The sequence below is a fragment of the Drosophila eugracilis genome, unplaced genomic scaffold (genome assembly GCF_018153835.1).
Source record: "Drosophila eugracilis isolate 14026-0451.02 unplaced genomic scaffold, ASM1815383v1 contig_2088, whole genome shotgun sequence".
Lineage (NCBI taxonomy): Eukaryota > Metazoa > Arthropoda > Insecta > Diptera > Drosophilidae > Drosophila > Drosophila eugracilis.
In genome coordinates this window covers 4430162-4448403 of record NW_024572964.1, presented here as the reverse complement: position 1 = coordinate 4448403, position 18242 = coordinate 4430162, and the positions used below count along the sequence as shown (strand labels likewise).

General features: G+C 41.3%; 2 protein-coding genes across 3 annotated transcripts; one reads left to right on the top strand and one right to left on the bottom strand.

Moving 5' to 3' along the window:
• The first annotated feature begins 2919 nt into the window (after positions 1 to 2919).
• Positions 2920 to 16644, top strand: LOC108107911. 2 transcript variants are annotated; one of them, XM_017215727.1, is made up of 3 exons: positions 2920 to 3268; positions 11903 to 12139; positions 14354 to 16644. In XM_017215727.1, the coding sequence occupies exons 2-3, from the start codon at positions 12074 to 12076 to the stop codon at positions 16115 to 16117; spliced, it is 1830 nt and encodes a 609-aa protein (XP_017071216.1). In that variant the 5' UTR covers positions 2920 to 3268; positions 11903 to 12073; the 3' UTR covers positions 16118 to 16644. The 2 variants fall into 2 exon arrangements, with proteins under 2 accessions (XP_017071216.1, XP_017071217.1); XM_017215728.1 differs by lacking the exon at positions 2920 to 3268 and adding an exon at positions 11192 to 11338.
• Positions 16645 to 17125: 481 nt separating this feature from the next.
• LOC108107914 (adrenodoxin-like protein 2, mitochondrial) lies at positions 17126 to 18074 on the bottom strand. The gene is made up of 2 exons (XM_017215734.1): positions 17812 to 18074; positions 17126 to 17728 (listed from the first exon to the last, which is right to left on the bottom strand). Exons 1-2 carry the CDS (start codon positions 17928 to 17930, stop codon positions 17389 to 17391), a joined length of 459 nt encoding a protein of 152 aa, XP_017071223.1. The 5' UTR covers positions 17931 to 18074; the 3' UTR covers positions 17126 to 17388.
• Between the last annotated feature and the right edge of the window lie 168 nt (positions 18075 to 18242).

The following is an 18242-nucleotide window of genomic DNA, read 5'->3' as shown; positions in this document are numbered from 1 at the left end:
CTTCCCTCTTGAACTCCAACACCTAACCATCTAAGAGCCAAGTTCATTGTCTTTATAAATGTGATTTAGGGCTGGTGACAGCCCAACGGAAAAGCCGCCAACGGCGGATTTAACAATAACAAAAAAAACGGCCAGCAAATTGTAGCCCAGCGACTGACAAAAGAAATGGAAAGTAAAAAGCTTGGCGATTCCATTGAGCTCGATGACCGGGCCCGGGGTTGCAGCTCCGGCCGGAGTGCGACTTGCATAATGATTGACATTGTTTGGGCCAGGCCATGGTCCACAATAATTTGTTTATAAACAATAAGCGCCCAGATTGTGCACCGTTATAACTGCACTGCCGCAGCGGCTCGAAAAAAAAGAAAGACAGAGTTGTGCAAAACTCTGGTAGCAACTGGTTTTTATCTTCTCATAAATGAAATAAAAATTAACTGAATGAACCCGGGATTATTTTGTTATTGCTCGATGTGGTGAAAGGGGTAAGAGGTTGGGGGAAAAGGTCGGGAAGTGGGTAAGTTTGAAGAGATATTTTTAGACCGGTTGAAAACCGTTTTAGCGTTTGATAAAAAAGTGTTTATTGTTTTTATTTAGTAAAATGTTTCTATTATTAGGTAGGAAATGGTCATGGCTAATTTAACATTATTGTTTTTGAAGATTTTACAAATACATTTAGATAAACAATACACTAAAGGGTTTTTTAACCAAAGAAAAGAAAACGAAAAATGTTACTAACTGAAAAATCATAACTTTTATAGCTGAGAAATATTGGGAAATATGTAATATTTTCTCAGCCCCGGAATCCCTTGTATTTATTTTCATTTTATCATGAAATTATCGTGAAACATGTTAAAAATATGTTATACTTTTCCTATCTTTGCCTCACTTTCTCCAGAAAGATTATATCACGATGTTGTTCTCCAGCTGAAAACCATTGCCTTTCCCAACTTGACTCTACCTGTGCCCCAAAATGCGGGCCCAGAAGTTGCTCAATTTTCTAGAAACCAAAGGCATAACAAAAAGAAGCCACTGGATGAGGGCCTGCCCACGTACAAATGCGTCAGCCGAGACGGATCACTGCTCAATTAGCATGCCAGGCACGTCCCTGACCCAATTCCATTTTGGCAGTGTAACGCAGTGATAATGTTACCAGCTCATGTGCCGGGTGTCAGAGGATCTACGTCATTGAGCTGCGTGTGATTCACTGCCGGTGCCCGGATCCAAATCCAAGGCGTTGCCGAGCCCTGGCCGAGATTGGCTCTGAATGAAATCGAAACCCTAAAGGCAAAAGGCGGAACTTTCGATTTCTTTCGATGTCATCGCTTGGGCAGCCATGGTGCGTTCATACGTATATTCAAATGAAAGTTCATAGCGATCGACGATTACTTTCTTGGCTGTTGGGATCGGCTTCAGCCAATTGTCGGCGAGCCATGTTGTATCTCTCGGATTTGGGCATTTCTACTAAATCATTTTTTCGGCTTGTGCTCGCTCGTTTCACTTGCCGTCTTTGATTGGTTATTTTGTTAGACATTTTTGTGCCATTTCATCATCGGAAATTGGCCAGTCCATAAGATACATCTCTTTTGTGTAAAATCGAGAGTGGCGAACGACAAATTTACTTTTGGGCTTTGCACTTTGGCAAATTGATCAAATTTGTTGCCAGGAAATTGGCACAAAGTTGTTTGCTTTTCTTCATTTGTTTGGATTGTGCAATGTGCAGATGAAATTACTGTTCCCCAAGGCATTTGAAAATTGGGCTGAAATCATTAAATGAACTTTGGTTAAACAATCTTTAATAAGAAATAATTGGGACATTTTCATGATTTAATTTGTGGTAAACGAAGTTGGGAAATCTATTTCAGTGGCATTAAAAAATTAGAATGTCTATTGGTTGGATTGCTGAAAGGCCTTATAGTTATAAAAGTTTAGCAGTAAATAAAGAAATATTTTATTGAAATTTTATATGCCTTAAATAATATTGACATACTTTTTGAAATCTCTCAATAAAAATGGCTTACATTCATTGCAACTTTGCAAATTCTTCAAGTCAATTTAAAAGACAATAGCAAAACTTTCACAATTGATTCTTAAAGCTGTATGGAATGTTAATTTGCACATGACAATGCCTTAAACTTTACAATTCAGACATTGTTGTTTGATTTATTTTAAATTTATTTAACCAAAAAACAAAAGACTTAGGCAACGAACTTGAATTAATAAATTATTCAATTAAAATCGAAACAATTTCTATTCGCTCCAAAGAAACAAAAGTTGACTTGGTAAACGAACTTAATTTATTTACGCTAGGCACACACAAAGGTCAACAAAATGAAAATAGTCTGCGCCTTTGGCCCGTTAAGTGTGTGCGCATTATGTCATTAGGGATTGCATAAGCGGCTGGCGATCATAATTTAATTTTCCAATGCATTGGCCAGAATAACAAGCGTGGCCATAAGAGCCGTTAGCTGACTCAGAGCCGGACCCAAACCCTTTTCGAATAACAATCGAAATTAGGCAATCGTTGAGGTAGTTCGCTGCTTGGTATCCGCCACCACCACCACCACCACCATCACCATCGATCGACGCCACCAGTTACCTTGACACCACACAGACGGTTGCCAAAAATAAAAGAATCGAACAGATATATGTGTATTTTAGTTGAAAACCGCAAGAGAAAGAGAAAAAGGTGGCCAGCAGAAAGCGGCCTGAAATGAAAAGTTGGCCGAAAACAAGTTTTTGGAATACCCGAAAACGGCATATTTTGCATTCGGCGAGGTGCTGCCGAGCTAAAGAGCGAGTCTTTTCCTCTTCGTGAGCTCTCTTCGCCGCTTTTCAGGCATCGAGCGCTCGAGCGGAGCGACAGCTCCAGTGGTAAAGGGGTCAAAACTTTCACGCGATATAAAATCTTGGTTAGCGATACGGCTGGGCCGCATTTTCATTTCAACTTTGTGTGCGACGAGTTGTCTCCAGTCGCGTCCTGTTAGCCACCTCCGCGTCCGCAGCGCGTCCCTTTCGTTCCGTGATCGCAGTGTTCAAATCGAATATCTATATAAATTGGAATAAATTTTGAAAATATTGAAAAACAAGCTACAAAAAAACAAGCGAGCAATTCGAAACTTGCTCTTGGTATATTTTGTGCATCGAACAGATCCAAATCCTAGATTCCAGTGGAACACCCGAAAGCCACAACGTGATCCGCCTCTGTGCCATTGACTCCAGCTAAAAGGGATTAACCAAACCCAAAAAAACAAAGGATTTAAGCTGCCTGAAGGTAAGAAAGTGTGACGAAAATGAAAAATAACTGGTTGATGATTGATTTGACCAAGTTGAAAGATCAATGAACGGACTTAAGTGGCAAAGGATAATGATGATAATATAAAGTAAAATGGGAAATCAGGTTCTTGAGTTATGATTTAATATAAAAAAAAACTTTAAAATTGAATCGTCCTGAAAACAAAAGACTTAAGAAAGGAACCTCAATTTTCAATCGTAACATACTGAAGTAGTCTTACTTAAAAAGTCTCACTGTGGAGTACTAAAAACTACTTTTACTTAATTAAAAACATTTTTCCACACCTTGGACAAGATTAATGAACAGTTTTCCCCACGACTCTCTAACCGTTCTTTAAGTGCCATCTGTAGTCTGTCCATCGACCATATAAACACACATATCTTCCTCATTCACATAACTTGAAAAGCCTTCAAACAGTCAAACTAAACCCACAGTTCCATATGCTTACAAAAGCGTTGCAATCACTTTGCCGAAAGAGAGAAGACTCGTAAATCTTTGTTAGTTTCGTTGAAAGAGTGCAGAAGAAAGCCGAAACGCACGGCAAACTTTCGTCGTCGTGCATTATGCGGAAATATAACTATTATTAATAATAGTTAAAGAGCTGCTGAGGCGTGAAGTAAATAAAACTGATGTGGAACCCTTGGCTCATTAAGCTTAATTTGGATTTGCATACTCAACGTTTTCAATTGGCCAAAGATAGAGCTAAGCAGCTAACCAGCAAGCCACCCAGCCACCCAGCCACCCAACCACCCACTTAAAACGAGATTCAAGCGGTGCAGTAGCCGGCTCTCGTTCTGTGTGTGTCTCATGTTGCTGATCTTACTGCTGGTGAAATTTCATCGCGTTTCGCGCGAATGAAAGTCTGAAATTACCTTGTGCCGCTTCTCATTCGCAGTTGTGGCTGTTGCAGTTGCAATCGCTGAGTCTTCCATACACACATGTCTTGCAGCTTCTCTTTTGATTAATATTGCGAATTGCTTTGTTCAAAAACTGCTCCACTTTGGGCCGCAGCACATGAAAACAATTTCGCTCACTACGCTCTTTCTTAAACAATAAAAAAAAAAATCAAAAACACCCCGATGCTATCTGGCAGATATACTTTCTGTATCTGTATCTATGTATCTATCTATTCATCTCTTGGATCTCTTAGCACGCGCGCTCTTGGCCAATTGGGTTGCATTGCTCATACGCCGTGTGGGCCACCACCACTTGTCATTGCTGCCCAAACATAGCGCCTAGCAATACTTTTAATTGATTCCACACACAGACAGATCGCGAACACAGACATTCTCATAGTGAAAGAAGCTGCACCACTTGCTGCAATAATTACTGGTTTCTCGCTCTCGACTGCCTTCGGTTGGAGCTTCAACTTCAGTTCAATCTTTGAAAACTCTGTCTCCAGACCAAGGCAACTGGCTCTGGGACTTGGCGACAATTTCAAATTAACGGCAATTGTCTCGCCGCCTTGTGCAATTTTCACGCAGTTTTTCATGGCAGCGTGAAAATGTCAAACAACAACGGGATAGAAAGAAAAAAGAAAAGCGACCGAACTTTCATTGGCAGCTCCAGGAGCTGTGAAAACATGATTTTCATTAGCTGCCAAGAGGAAAGAATAGAAAAGTACTTGAAAAGAGAAATTAAATCTTATATAAAATTCCTCAGAAAGGGTAAACAAATAATTTTTATTGATGCCCTCACCCTGCTTTCAAATCTGCTTTTAATGAGACCGCAAAGTGATTTTCTCATTACTCAAATGTAATCCTCAAAATAATTCAATTCACTTTACCTCCATTTGTTTTGATTTCTTTCCTTTTCACTTGGTTAGCTCTGTTAACCCTCAAAATCTCGGCAGCCACCTTAACGTTTTTCGGCTTGTTGACCACAAAAACTCATTTGGCACCATCCGCTGCACGTCACTACCCATTCAAGTTGCTCCCAAAGCTCTTCATTAGCTGCAATCAAAGTTGATTCGAAATTATCATGGAAATCATGGAAAATCAGTCAAAGCAATGGCCGCCCAAAGATTCATTCGATTTTCTTACTTTTCTTCTATTTCTTTTTTTGATTGAGCCGCGCATTAACTCAACGAGAGTCACTCCAAAAATCGAGCAGCACAAACGAAACATCTCAAGTAACGTATTGTATCTGCATGTGTGGCTGAGCGGTGCGCTGAAAAGAAATGAAAACCACTTTCTTTGCATGCATGCCACAAAGTACGAGTACGCCAACACCACCAAGTGGAGCCCGAGAGTCGAGCAATTTGCTAGCACCACAGCGATCTCTGAGCTGCAAGTTGCAAGTGTTGGTGGACGCGAATGGTAGCTTTGGCGGTGCAGCGGGCAGACAAGCGGAACAGGCCTCTCCATGGCGACAGCCGCCGCAGCCCGAAATTGGGTCACTAATTATTTCAGAGCAAAATGCAACCGGCTTTGGCTTCGCCAAAGTCTTTGTATCTGTTTCTGCACAGAAAGAAAATGTGGTCAAAATATTGCATTAACTTATTAAGAACTTAAATTAAGGTTTTACCTGTGAAGAAATATACTTAGCAGTTTATTGTTAGTTTACTTAAGATTTAATTTCTTAATTAAAAGAAGATATATCAGAAATTACTTTACCATAACTTTTCTCAAAGTGCACGAAACTCTGGCTACCATTGCAACTTCGGTTACCAGTTGGCTTTGGCTAACGATGCGTTGCAAGTTGCAACTTGAGGATATGCCTCTGCAGCTCAGCCCCCCTTTCGGTTGCCCCTTTCTCCGTTGATCACCTTGTCGCTTTTTGCTTTCTTTCACCCTCCGTCTTCTTTCACCGCCATCGTTCTTTCACCGATCGTCGCTGAACTGGACCGGACAACTTGGGCAGAAAGTGCAAGCCCTTGAGTTTTTACTTTCGTTGAGTTGGCAATGGCAATAACGGTAACCGGTTCTGCCCATTCAATGGCATCCGATCCCGATCCGATCCGCCCTCCTTCTCCTGCTGCCTCTCGCCCCTTTTGCAATTGGAGTCGTATATTTTTAGCGGATTTCGCGTTTACCGTTAAAAGAAATGGAAAGTAAAAATGGACAACAAAAGGAACCCAAAATGAGGAGGAGAACATGGGGTCTTGTGCATTATGGTAATTGTCTTGTTGCTTTTTATCTGTATCTGCATCTCTGATCCTGGCTAACGGCACTCCACTAATGATCTGCGAGGGGTGACTTACTATAACTGTTGGGCAATTAACGGTAACAGGTAGCAGCTAACGGGAATTCTTAACTCTTTCGGGGTGTTTTTTTTTTTTTTTTGAAAAGGTTCGTGGATAAGCTTCACTGAAAACTGAGGAAAATTACAAAAGAAATAATAAATGAATTTCATCAAGAAATGTTTAATTTTCACAAGAGATCATTTTTCTATTTATATTTTTATAGTTTTTATGACGAATAAAACTTAAAAAATCGTACAAAAGATACAAAAAAGGCAATATTTTCTCTTATAATAGTAGTAAAATATGCTGAGTAAGCTTTGCTGATGGCATTCAACCAATCTTTTTTAACTGCAAAATCCCAAACTCATTCAATAGCAATTTCCAAAAAATTCCATTTATTTGTCGGCATTTTATGTTGTTGTTGTTTCCTTTGCCATGATTGCAATTTCCTCAATTAGCATTTTTCACACCCCTTATCCCACAACCCGCATCCCGAATACCAACTTCTCTGGCCTTCAACCCGCTGTGTGTGCCAGATCAGTATGCAAATTGCTGCGCGAGGCCCATTTCTAATTTCACTTTCCCTATTTTGCGATAAATTGCGTTATCATTTTTGTACGCATGTGCGAGGCAAGGAGCAGAAATTTCCCAATAGCAACGACCAAGTGAATGGAATGCCGTTGAAGAGAAAGAGGCGGGAAAGGGGAGTTGCGGTTGCCACAATTTACTTTCATTTGCCACTCAGACAACACCTGGGGCAAGTCTGCGGGCGCCTTCGCCTTATCGCATTGGTTAATTGTCGCCTTGTCGCCAAAGTGGAGCATAGAAAATTAATTGTTTGCTCTATTTTACATAATGCCCGGGCGTTGTAGCTCTTCTTATCGCCTGCCCGGACATTGGTTGTGAAAAAACTGCGGGTACCTAATATACTAAAGCAAGTTCGTTGCCTAAGTCTTTTGTTTTAATGCAAGTTGTTAGGCAAAGAATTCGTTTTAAAAATATTGCAATATAAAATTCACAATTATGAACAATATTTTTTTTTACGACATAAAAATTTTTATGAAAAAATCACAACAACATAACCCATTTCTATCCAAAACTACCCAACGATTACCAATTTTGTAAACCCGCCATTAACCGTATGACCAAACTACACCGAAACCGATTTAATCATGCAATTAAGTTTACGAACCACTAACTGAAACAGTTACCGATGCAAATTATAAAGTCATAGAAAGAAAATTAAATTAGTGGGGAAATACTATATATGGGCATTTCATCAGCGAAGGCCTTTCAACATCCGAGCACGCTTCAGAGCTAATCGGTTTACCCTGTGTTGCCATCTGTTTATCAGCAAGAAAGAAGTTACTTAATAACCATAAAAAACTCAGTTAACTGAGACAAACACACACACACACACACATGAATGAAAGTAAATTGCCCCTTTACAGAAAAAAACCTTCGACGGCTGTTAACATTTTTGCGCTTTTTCTGCCCCACTCCTTCGCCATTGTTGTTGCTCGTTGCGGTGCGAACAAATTTCACTTTCACAGCATCCGAAGCTCATGATATCGACATGTGTAGTTAATTACGCATGATCGAAAGAGCACGGGCCAGAGGGGGTTATGGTTAGCCGAGGGGGTCTATAAGCTGGATGCTTGGGGGCTGACTTCAATTTCTATGCCACTATGGCAAATAATATCGATCGTTTACGGCCACAAAAGCCACGGCGGCCACAAATGACATTAAATTGAGTGGAAACGCTGGTCTTACCGTTACAATTTCGAAATGCTGCACTGCACGAAGAGAGTTATGAAATTTTATACGTATAAATAGCAATAACATTGAGCACTTAATCACATATTTTGTTTTTATGCGAATTACGTTCGAAACATAGATAAACTACTCATAAATCTTTATGTTTGTTTTTCAATGATAAATATCATTAAACAAACTTGTTTTTGTGCCTGCAAAGCTGCTTAAAAATATGAAAGTTATTGCCATCTATAAGTTTATGTCTACTTTAAAATATGATCACAATTGCTATCTTTTTTATGTATTTAAACATTAAATCCAAACATGATCGCTTTTATGATCTGGTTATTAAATATGAATTTGTCGTTGCTTGTCATCCGAATTACTATCAAATAATCTTAATGTGTAATAAAATTTTTATTTAAATAGAGCATCTTTATGATATAAACAAATGGAAAAAACCATAAATAAAATAATAAATATAATTGTTTTCGGTGTATTAAAAGCAGCTCCACAGCATCTGCAATGGTGAAACTTTTACCAAGCAACCGCCAGGCCAATCGATCTACAAACAACAAAAAGCATTCCAACGCATAAAACACCATTCCAAGTTCTCTGTTTTGTTAACCAAAAAAAGTGTTTGCGATGACGACCGCACCTCTGTCAATCCACTCAGATTTTTCGGAAACTCACACCATCGGGGGCTCATCTTAAGATCAGCTATCCCATGTCAAGAGCAACGAATTTGTCAGCTACTCAATTAAGCAAATATCCAAAGACGTTTATGAAGACATATAGAAACGTATTTATATACGCCATAAGCCATACTCCCCGGGGTCCAACGAAACGCCAATGATGAATGAAAACGTATGAAAAAAGCCTGTGCAGAGTTTTAGTTTCGACGGGGGATTTGTGAAAGCGTTCAATTAAATTAATGGACTCCAGGCAGCCGTTTTGGCAAATGCCAAAACCAAAAAATAAATGCAGCGAGTGCTGATAAATAATTACTTGGCCATGGCATTAAATGCAATTTCATTTTCTTTTAATTGACAACCGATGTCAATGAATGCCAGGCTCCTATTCCCCTTACATGGAAATTAAGGAGAAGAAATTACACCAAAACTGCCGATGAGAGTTATTATCAAATTAGACCAGTGCAAAGGGGCTGAAAATGTGTGAAAAGTGCTATGTAATTTTAGAAAATTACCCCGCCAAAGTATTTGTTTGACTTTTGATTTACAGGAAATGTCGTGTGCTAATGCCGGCTATTCAAATCGAATCCTGGCGACATGACCATTGAGATGTCCGATTCGTATCGATATCTTGGTATCCGGTTCATCGGGGGCCCCGAAATGTAAGCCACGTAAATTACCGAGAATTAGAACGATCCAACCGCGAGTTATGTGAGTGCAGTGGTTCACCTAGTTTGCGCTGAACTGGACCAGTTACCATATAGTTTTAGATGGCTCATGGCCTGGCCAGCGTCACGCATTGTCATTCAATCAATCGGTGGAGACATCGCCACCAGTCATCCAAACGACTTTTCATTGCATTTTCACTTGCCAGCGGCGCTTTTCACATGATTCAATGCACCGATACTATAAATATATGAATGCCGACTGAATGAAGAAATGAAAAATGCTGAACCCAGATCGTAAACTAATTAGTTGAAAACAAAAGTCCACAGTTGCACCTTTCGCCTGTGCGATCTGTGTAAGCACAAACAATTTTATAGTGTTAATTAAAAAAGAAAACAAAACAAGGGAAAGATAAATATATCGTATATATGCGAGTGTAAACTATGCCCTTATATGCGGCATCTGTAAGAAGCGGGCTCGCAGACCCAGAAAGAGATGGGAGACACACAAGAAGGAGAAGGCGGCGAAAAACTTTCACTTGCCAAACAGCCAAACAGCCACAATAAACAATTCCATTTGGCAGTTACACATAACAACAGCAGCAACAATGAGCATTAAACAAGCTCCATCAGCTGCTGAAGAAGAAAAATTTGTTGTCTTCTTTGTTGGCGATTGAAGTTGCTTGATAAGGAATTTGCCTGGGTGCCAGCAATTAGCAAAATACAAAATATACAACAAAAAAAAACCAACGAAATTTCGCTGCCTTTTGCTAATTGCCAAAGATTTCTAGTTTTATATGCAAATCTCTGGCCATTTCCTAGGGAAGAAAGTGGCCGAGAAAATCAAATAAAAAATACCTACTCAAATAAATGAATAAAACACCGTTGAATCGGAAGAGCTAAAAAAAAATAAATTAGTTGGGAATTTGTTGCTAATTTTGTAATTTTAGCTTGCCAAAAAATTAAAGCTAAACAAAATTCAAAAGTACACACCTAACCCATTGACCTAAAGTTTTTCAGTTGCCCACAAAGAAGAGTTTATTTCTTACCTATGGAATGGTTTTAGATAAAAGTGAGAATAGTGAGTTGCCCATCTCTAAAATGTTGATTGCAGATACTAATGGGAAAACTATGATTGCATAATCCAATCAGCTGTAGGGTCACCACTAGAGTTACTCCCCCAAAACTACCAAACACCCCCCTTCGTCTACCCAAAAGCAATCGTCAGCAAGTTTAGTGGTATCCGTTACTGTTTCAGTGGGTTAATAGTACACTTGCTCAACGCCAGCAAGCCGGTTTCAGCGGCTTCTCCTCGGACTTTATGGCCGCGTCTTGTTAAAAACCCATTTACATGTGTTGTTTTTGAAGAAGACTTGGGCACCAAAACACTAGCCACCATGTGTAAAAGTAAAAACCGCCAGCCCAGAGACTCCAAGTTAGAGCCAAAAACAAAAAAAAAAGGAGAAAAAAAAAATAATAATAAGAAGCGGGAGAGCAAGTGAAATGCGTTCGAGGCAGCGGAGAATCCGATGCCGCTTACTTTTCCATCGCTCCGGCGGCTGTGTGAAAGCTGTCAGTCTTCGGTCTTCCAGTCTTTGAGTCTTTCAGTCTTCCAGTCTTCAGTCTTTATCGGCACTCGAACGCAGGCGCACCGTCGGCATCGCCAGTCCCGAAACTCTGTTAGCCAGGCCACGACTGTTTTGGGCCACTGTTAAGTTGATGGCCAAGTCATGCTAGAGTGCGACTGTTAAACGTAAGGAAAATAGTCGAAAATTAATGGATAGTCGTAAAGTGCAGCCACTGTGTGGAAAACCAGACGCTGCGTTGGCGTTTTAGATTCGGATTGGGACTCGGTTTCGTATTCGTATTCGGATTCGGATTCGAAGAAGCTAAAGCTAACACACTGAAGTTGTCTTGCGGAGTACTGTTATAGTGAAAATAGAAAGTGGTTCCTGTTTGGTGCGCGCGAGTTTTCATTTGCTTTACATAAAATGCAGTTTTCTTTCTCTGCGCGTATATTAGCTGACACCATAAGCTCGAAAACGGGCAATTGTGGCTATTAATTTGGCTGCTTAATGACGGCCATAAAGTCAAAATGTTGAATTTGTAAATGACCAAAACGGGGTGATTTTGTTTGAGCATTAGTAATAAGTGAGATAAGTCAAGTTTTTCGATAACAGTGTTTCTTAACGGTCTTAAACAACTAGTGCTAATAACAGCCCGTTTACAGCCTCTTCTTCTGAGATGGCCTCAAAAATATTCGTATGCAAATCCGCCGCATTGTTTACCCTTGTTCCCCTTTCTTTTCTTCTTGCAGACACCATACGAGAAATAAGAAAATAAAAAAATAACACCGAACATAATACAGCCGAGAGAAGAAAGCCGCAGAGTGAGGCCGAGTAGCGAAATCCAAAAATCCACATTTTTGGTTTCCAGGGCGCCAATTTGGAATTTCAATTTCAAGCCAAACACACAGAACCCGATCAAAATGGGACACCTGACGCGACGCAGCAGCCTAATGGCCATAGTCCTATGCCTGGTACTCAACACAAAGGTAAGTCTGTGGGTGATAAATCTTTAAAATCCATAGGAAAGTGCTGGCCATCATTTCAATTAGGAAACGTACAGTTAGAAGATCTGTGGTGTGGCCCACTTTACATCAGCTCATTTCGTATGCAAACCCAACCTGTAGCGGATCTCTTCACTTTCGACTCAAAGATAGACTACCGTTCGATCAATAGCGATTCGAATGCAAATCACCATAGCGAGTGCCTATTGACGGATTCAGTTGGTTGGGGAGTCTTTCGAAGACTCTATGCATATAGCGGACTTCACTGCCAGATCAATATCAATATCGGAACGAGAGAGTCTGCCAGTGAGAAATGGCGGAAAATGTATCAACTAAACGGCACTTTGCTAATCATAGCAATTAGAGTTGGAAAATTAACTGCGAGAGAGCGAAACAGGCGGTTATGTAGAATATAATAGAAGAGGATGGTAGAGGGGAAAACATGTATTAGAGATTATCTTATACAGTGGGTGAGTTAACAGAGTGTTAACAGAGAGCTTTTCTGATTATTGAAGGATGTTTTTTTGATCAATCTTCTTTCTATAACAAAAACCCAAGCAGATTTTGGTTTTCTGCAGTTTGTTTTCTAATAATAAGTCAGAACTTACAAAATAGTTACATGATTTTTCAAAACATAAATACTCTTCATACTTAACACTGCTGCAGACTGTCAATCAATAGGAAAAAAGGCCATAAATTTGGTTGATTTCTTAGTGTAGCCGCACGCTTTCGATTGATAAGCATGGCCAAGACAAACTGTTTTTCCCCCTTAAAAAAGATACAGCCTTCAGTGGGTTATTTAAAGCGCATCAATCACTAGAGGCCGATAGAAAACACACACACACACACTTTGCAGAGTTTAGCCGATGCAATCACGTCAAGGAAAACGCAAACGCAAACGCTAAACTGGCCAAAGAAACGGCTGGCCATTCGAGTATCCAACTATCCGAGCATCCAACTAACCAACTGCGTGTCTGGGTGCTGAGGCGGCGAAGAAATTGCAGTTATGCTCTGATTTGTACCAGTTTTGACTTTCTTGTTTATGGCGCATTAATTCACAGAGATTGCTTTATTATTTATTTATTGTCAGTTTTCTTTCTCCAAAGCATCGAACGAAAAAAAGAGAGAAGAAAAATTACCAATGCCATCGAGGCGATCCAATCCGATCCGATCGATCGATGTGTTTATATTGATATCTCCATCTCCATAGCCAAGTGCGTGGAATGTCCAAAAAAAGAAAAGAGTCGAGACGCTGTTTTTCTTTCTTTTACTTTTTTTTTTGATTTTTTCGTTAGGCTTGTTGTTTCTTTTGTTGGCCAGCTCGTTTTTCTTTGGTCATTTCACTTTCAAAATCATCTCACGACATCTCAACGCGTGGTCACCAGCCACCGAAAGAAAAAAATAATAAATAAACAAAAAAAAAAAAAAAAACAAAAACAACCCACAGAAAAATCCACACCGTCATCGTGCTGGATTTAACTTTCGGTTTTCGTGAGCCCCCGCCGGACTTTGAGATACATCCGCTTCCCGTGTGCAGCCAAAAACCCATAAAATTATGAACCAGATGTGAAGCCCCAGCCAAACTGAAAGAAAGAAAGTGACAAAGCCCTGCGGGGGGCGGGGAATGCGATCGTTGTAGGGGCGTGTCTCTTTCTCTGTTGTCTTACGCAATGGGTTAAGCTCCGTTTGGAGATATTTTTTTCAACAATTTTTTGGTAAGCGTGCCGCTCTGCCAACCATTTAATTTCAAAATACTCCAGCTGTCGTGTAATTTTCAACGCTTCGCATCGCTTCTCTTGAAATGTCGTCGAGAGTGATTTCGGTGTATGGCAGAGATTGTCATTGCATAACCCAAATCCAATTATATGACGGAATGAGATAACCCAAGCAGCCCCGAAACGTCTACTTTCCGCAATCCTGTGATCTGAGCCATAACCTAGGTTGAAATCGAAACAATTTATGTGGGCGTAATATTTTGACATCATTTTGATGAACCTGAGGAAAATTTTTAAATCCCAAACTTACTCTTTGGAAAACTAGGTCTTTTCAGGTCTAATTGTTATGCTATTAATGTGCCACACCGCGTATACGTGATAAATGTTCTGTTATGACTTTTTACTCATACGCACAGTTGCAGTACTAGTAATACAAATAGTTTACCCCTTTCCTAATGCCTTTTCCTTTATTTTCCACCCACAGCATCTTTCGGTGCATGGCGATGCCTCGCACATTGAGTCCGCCGCCCTGCCCCTCGAACACAGGGCCGGCTATGGTCCGCCAGCGCCCATTTACGGAGCGCCCCAGGGACCTCTGAGCACCGGAGCCACCAACGATGTGTCCGAGGAAGCCTGGCCCCTCGCCAGTACAAATGACAGTCCGCAGATCAAGCACCTTCAGGTGCAGTGCGAGAAGACCCACATGCGAGTGAACATCGAGTTCGACCGTCCCTTCTACGGTATGATCTTCTCCAAGGGATTCTACAGTGATCCCCACTGTGTGCACCTGAAACCCGGTACCGGACATCTGAGCGCCACCTTCGAGATCTTCCTGAATAGCTGCGGCATGACCAGCTCGGCCAACCACAATGCTGCCGGATACGGTGCGCCAACACCATCAGGCAGTTATGTGGAGAACACGATCATCATCCAGTACGATCCCTATGTGCAGGAGGTGTGGGATCAGGCCCGCAAACTGCGCTGCACCTGGTACGATTTCTACGAGAAGGCTGTGACCTTCAGGCCCTTCCAGGTCGATATGTTGCATGCGGTCACCGCTAACTTCTTGGGCGACAACCTGCAGTGCTGGATGCAAATCCAAGTGGGTAAGGGACCATGGGCCTCTGAAGTATCTGGAATTGTGAAGATTGGACAGACAATGACCATGGTGTTGGCTATCAAGGATGATGAGAACAAATTCGATATGTTGGTGCGTAACTGTGTGGCTCATGATGGCAAGAGGGCTCCCATCCAACTAGTGGATCAGAATGGCTGCGTTGTCAGACCCAAGATCATGAGCAAATTCCAGAAGATCAAGAACTTCGGACCTTCCGCCTCTGTGGTTAGCTTCGCATACTTCCAGGCCTTCAAATTCCCCGACTCGATGAATGTGCACTTCCAGTGCGTCATCCAAGTTTGCCGTTACAACTGCCCTGAGCCCAAGTGCGGTCCTGGACTGCCAGGTGGCGAGTATGGTCTGCCCCAGATTGGAGCCAATGGTCTGTCCGAGGAGTATGGTCCCCCAGAAGCTTATGAGAGGAACGACTTCGCTTTGGGTGGTCCTGGAGTGCTGCCACCAGCTGCCTATCCTGATCCACGTCACCCCGCTTCCGATGCCACTGGAGCTTACTCAGAGAACCAACCCGATGTGGTGCCCTCACCCCAGGCTCAGACTTCGGCAGCAGTTCCTACTGCTGACTCCGTTTCGGGACCTGCCAGTTCCCAGTCGCCTCAACCTCAGCCAACAGGAAACAACGAACTGGGTCTGCCACCACCACCATTGCCAGGACAGAGCGGTCAGTACAGCACAGTAAAGCGCAAGGATGACCTGAGTGCCGGTGGCAACCTGGTTTCCCTTGGAGGACGCCCACGATCTGTGGAAGGATTGGACGATCTGCGTGGCGTGCGCCGGCGCAGGGATACCATGGACATTGTGATGAAGCCTCAGAGGATCTACAAGCGTAATGCGCAGGAGATGACTGATGTAAACACCAGCCGAATCATCCAGGTGGTGGCACCGGGAGATGTTAACTTTGCGCTGAATAGCAATGCTAGCAATGAGACTGTGGTTATCCAGTCGGCCAGGTCCGCGGATGCGGAGACCATTTGCATGTCGGTGCCCAGTTTTGTGGGAGGATTGGTGATGCTGCTGCTCGTCCTGGCCGTCGCCTCTCTAGTCGCCGCCTTCCTGTTCGTCCGTGTGCGTCACTTCGATCGCAAGGGAGCGGGTATGGCCTATGTGAACTAATCTGGAACCGAGTATCTGGAGGACCAGAAGATTCATCATCATCATCAGCGACGACAATCGGCGTGAACAGAAAACCAAATCAGTTTTATGTGCACTTCAGAAACACTCATCCCCAACCCACATCAGCAATCTTTATATAGGCACCCTATCCTATAACTATTTATTCTTCGGTTATTTATTGAGAACCCACTCGCCCACTTTCAAATGGTTTTTCCCCTTTACCACTACTCTCTATCTTCTATATGTTTCCCTAGTTTTAGACGAAGCGAAATTGAATTGTCAGACTTGTTAAGTTTCAGTTATGCCTACAAAGGATTTAAGGCCATCTGATCGGACAGATAAGCCTTGAATGTTACAATATGCAAGTTAATATCGAATTAAAACAAAAAAACGAAGTAAAGTAGCGGCAAACATGGAAAAGCAGAAAATCGTTTACAATAAGTTAATATAGCAAATGTATATATTAAATTATTTATTTATTACTTTATTTGATAGCTGCGAAATAATAAAAAGTTTACTTTTATTAAGCACCGATTGTTTTAAATGGTTCTATTACTATTCCTTATCGGGCAAGGCAACCAACTGATAAGGAAACGCAAACAAAGCTAATGCAAACTTTATCACGATGATGAAATGTTTGGTCGGGGGCTATGATAAGCCTTTGTTTTGCCATGACCAGAAGTTTTGCTAAAAATAAAAGAGTTTGGTCAAAAAAATGAATAGGATTATTAATATATAAAACCTTCATTCGAGCAAGCATATAAGAATATGCTTACTAATGATTAACTTTAAGATTTTTTAATGATATGATTAAAAGTATACTACATTCTTTTTGAATTGCTTTTCAAACTGCATTATCATTATGATACCGAAAAAAAACTTGAGTTGTTTTTGTTTATTTGCCAAGCACAAGTGCAAAATCATTACCACACAAAAAGGTTTTATTTTTATAGGAACTGGATTCACATCTTAGAAAACACCTTAAGGTTAATAAAACCAAGTGAGAGCTACGAAAATACATGTAAATTTATTGGGAACACATATTTACATATTGATCTAATCCTTTTGAGCTTAAACACTTTAAAAACAACAGCGGGCCGAAAACCGCATCTGGAATCCGATTTATGCACGCATTTATAATAGCCGCCTGAGCTAGATGTCCCTGGGACAATACATACGATTTCATTGAAAAATATTGACTACATCTAAGTCGAACTAAAGCAAATTAGCACTCAAAATTGCAACAATTGATAACAGTGGGTGGCGTCTCTTTACGCGGCTCGGGCGTCATTGATGGTGGAGGGCACATGAACCTCCAGACCCTCCATGTCCTTAGACAGAACGATCTGGCAGCCCAAACGGGAGGTATCCGTCAGTTCGTAGGCCAAATCCAGCATGTCCAGCTCCTCATCACCGGGTTTGTCGGGTAATTTCTCGAAATCGCTGGTCTTGAAGATCAGGTGACAGGTAGAGCAAGTCAAAGTACCCTCGCAGGCTCCAAAACCATCCAAATCCACATTGTTATTGACTACCACATCCAGCAGAGAGTCTCCCACTTTCCCAGACGTCTTGATCTTGTCCCCGTTGGCACGCACGAATGTTATATTAACACTGTAAACAAATATTGATCAATGTTTATGTTGGTCGGAGGTGTGGAATACCCATTGTACCCCTCATGAACGTGGGCTACTCACACATCTTTCGTTTTCAGGGCCAATCCCGCCGAGAAAGTGCGCGTTGCGATAGGCGATCGCAGGTTGAGGCTGCGCAGGGCCAATCTGGAGGCAGTTCTGCAAATGTTTAAGACTAGCATTCTGGTGATGAGTCCTTCTCAATCTCTATCTATTACTGACCACACGCACCCACTCGTGTCGCTGCGATCGGTTGTTAAATAATAAGAAATCCAATTATAATTTCGTTTAACGTGAAATTAATAGAGTGACCGTAGAAAACTTTCGAATAAAAACCCAAAATATACTGAAGCACGTTTGCACCAAAAATCAGCTGATCTCCCCTGAAATATTTTTTCTTCGACTAATATTAGTTTATTATCATACTTATCACTAGCAGGAAACAACAAATAAATTAAAACATATTAGCGATAAGTTATTCCTGTATTTACGAG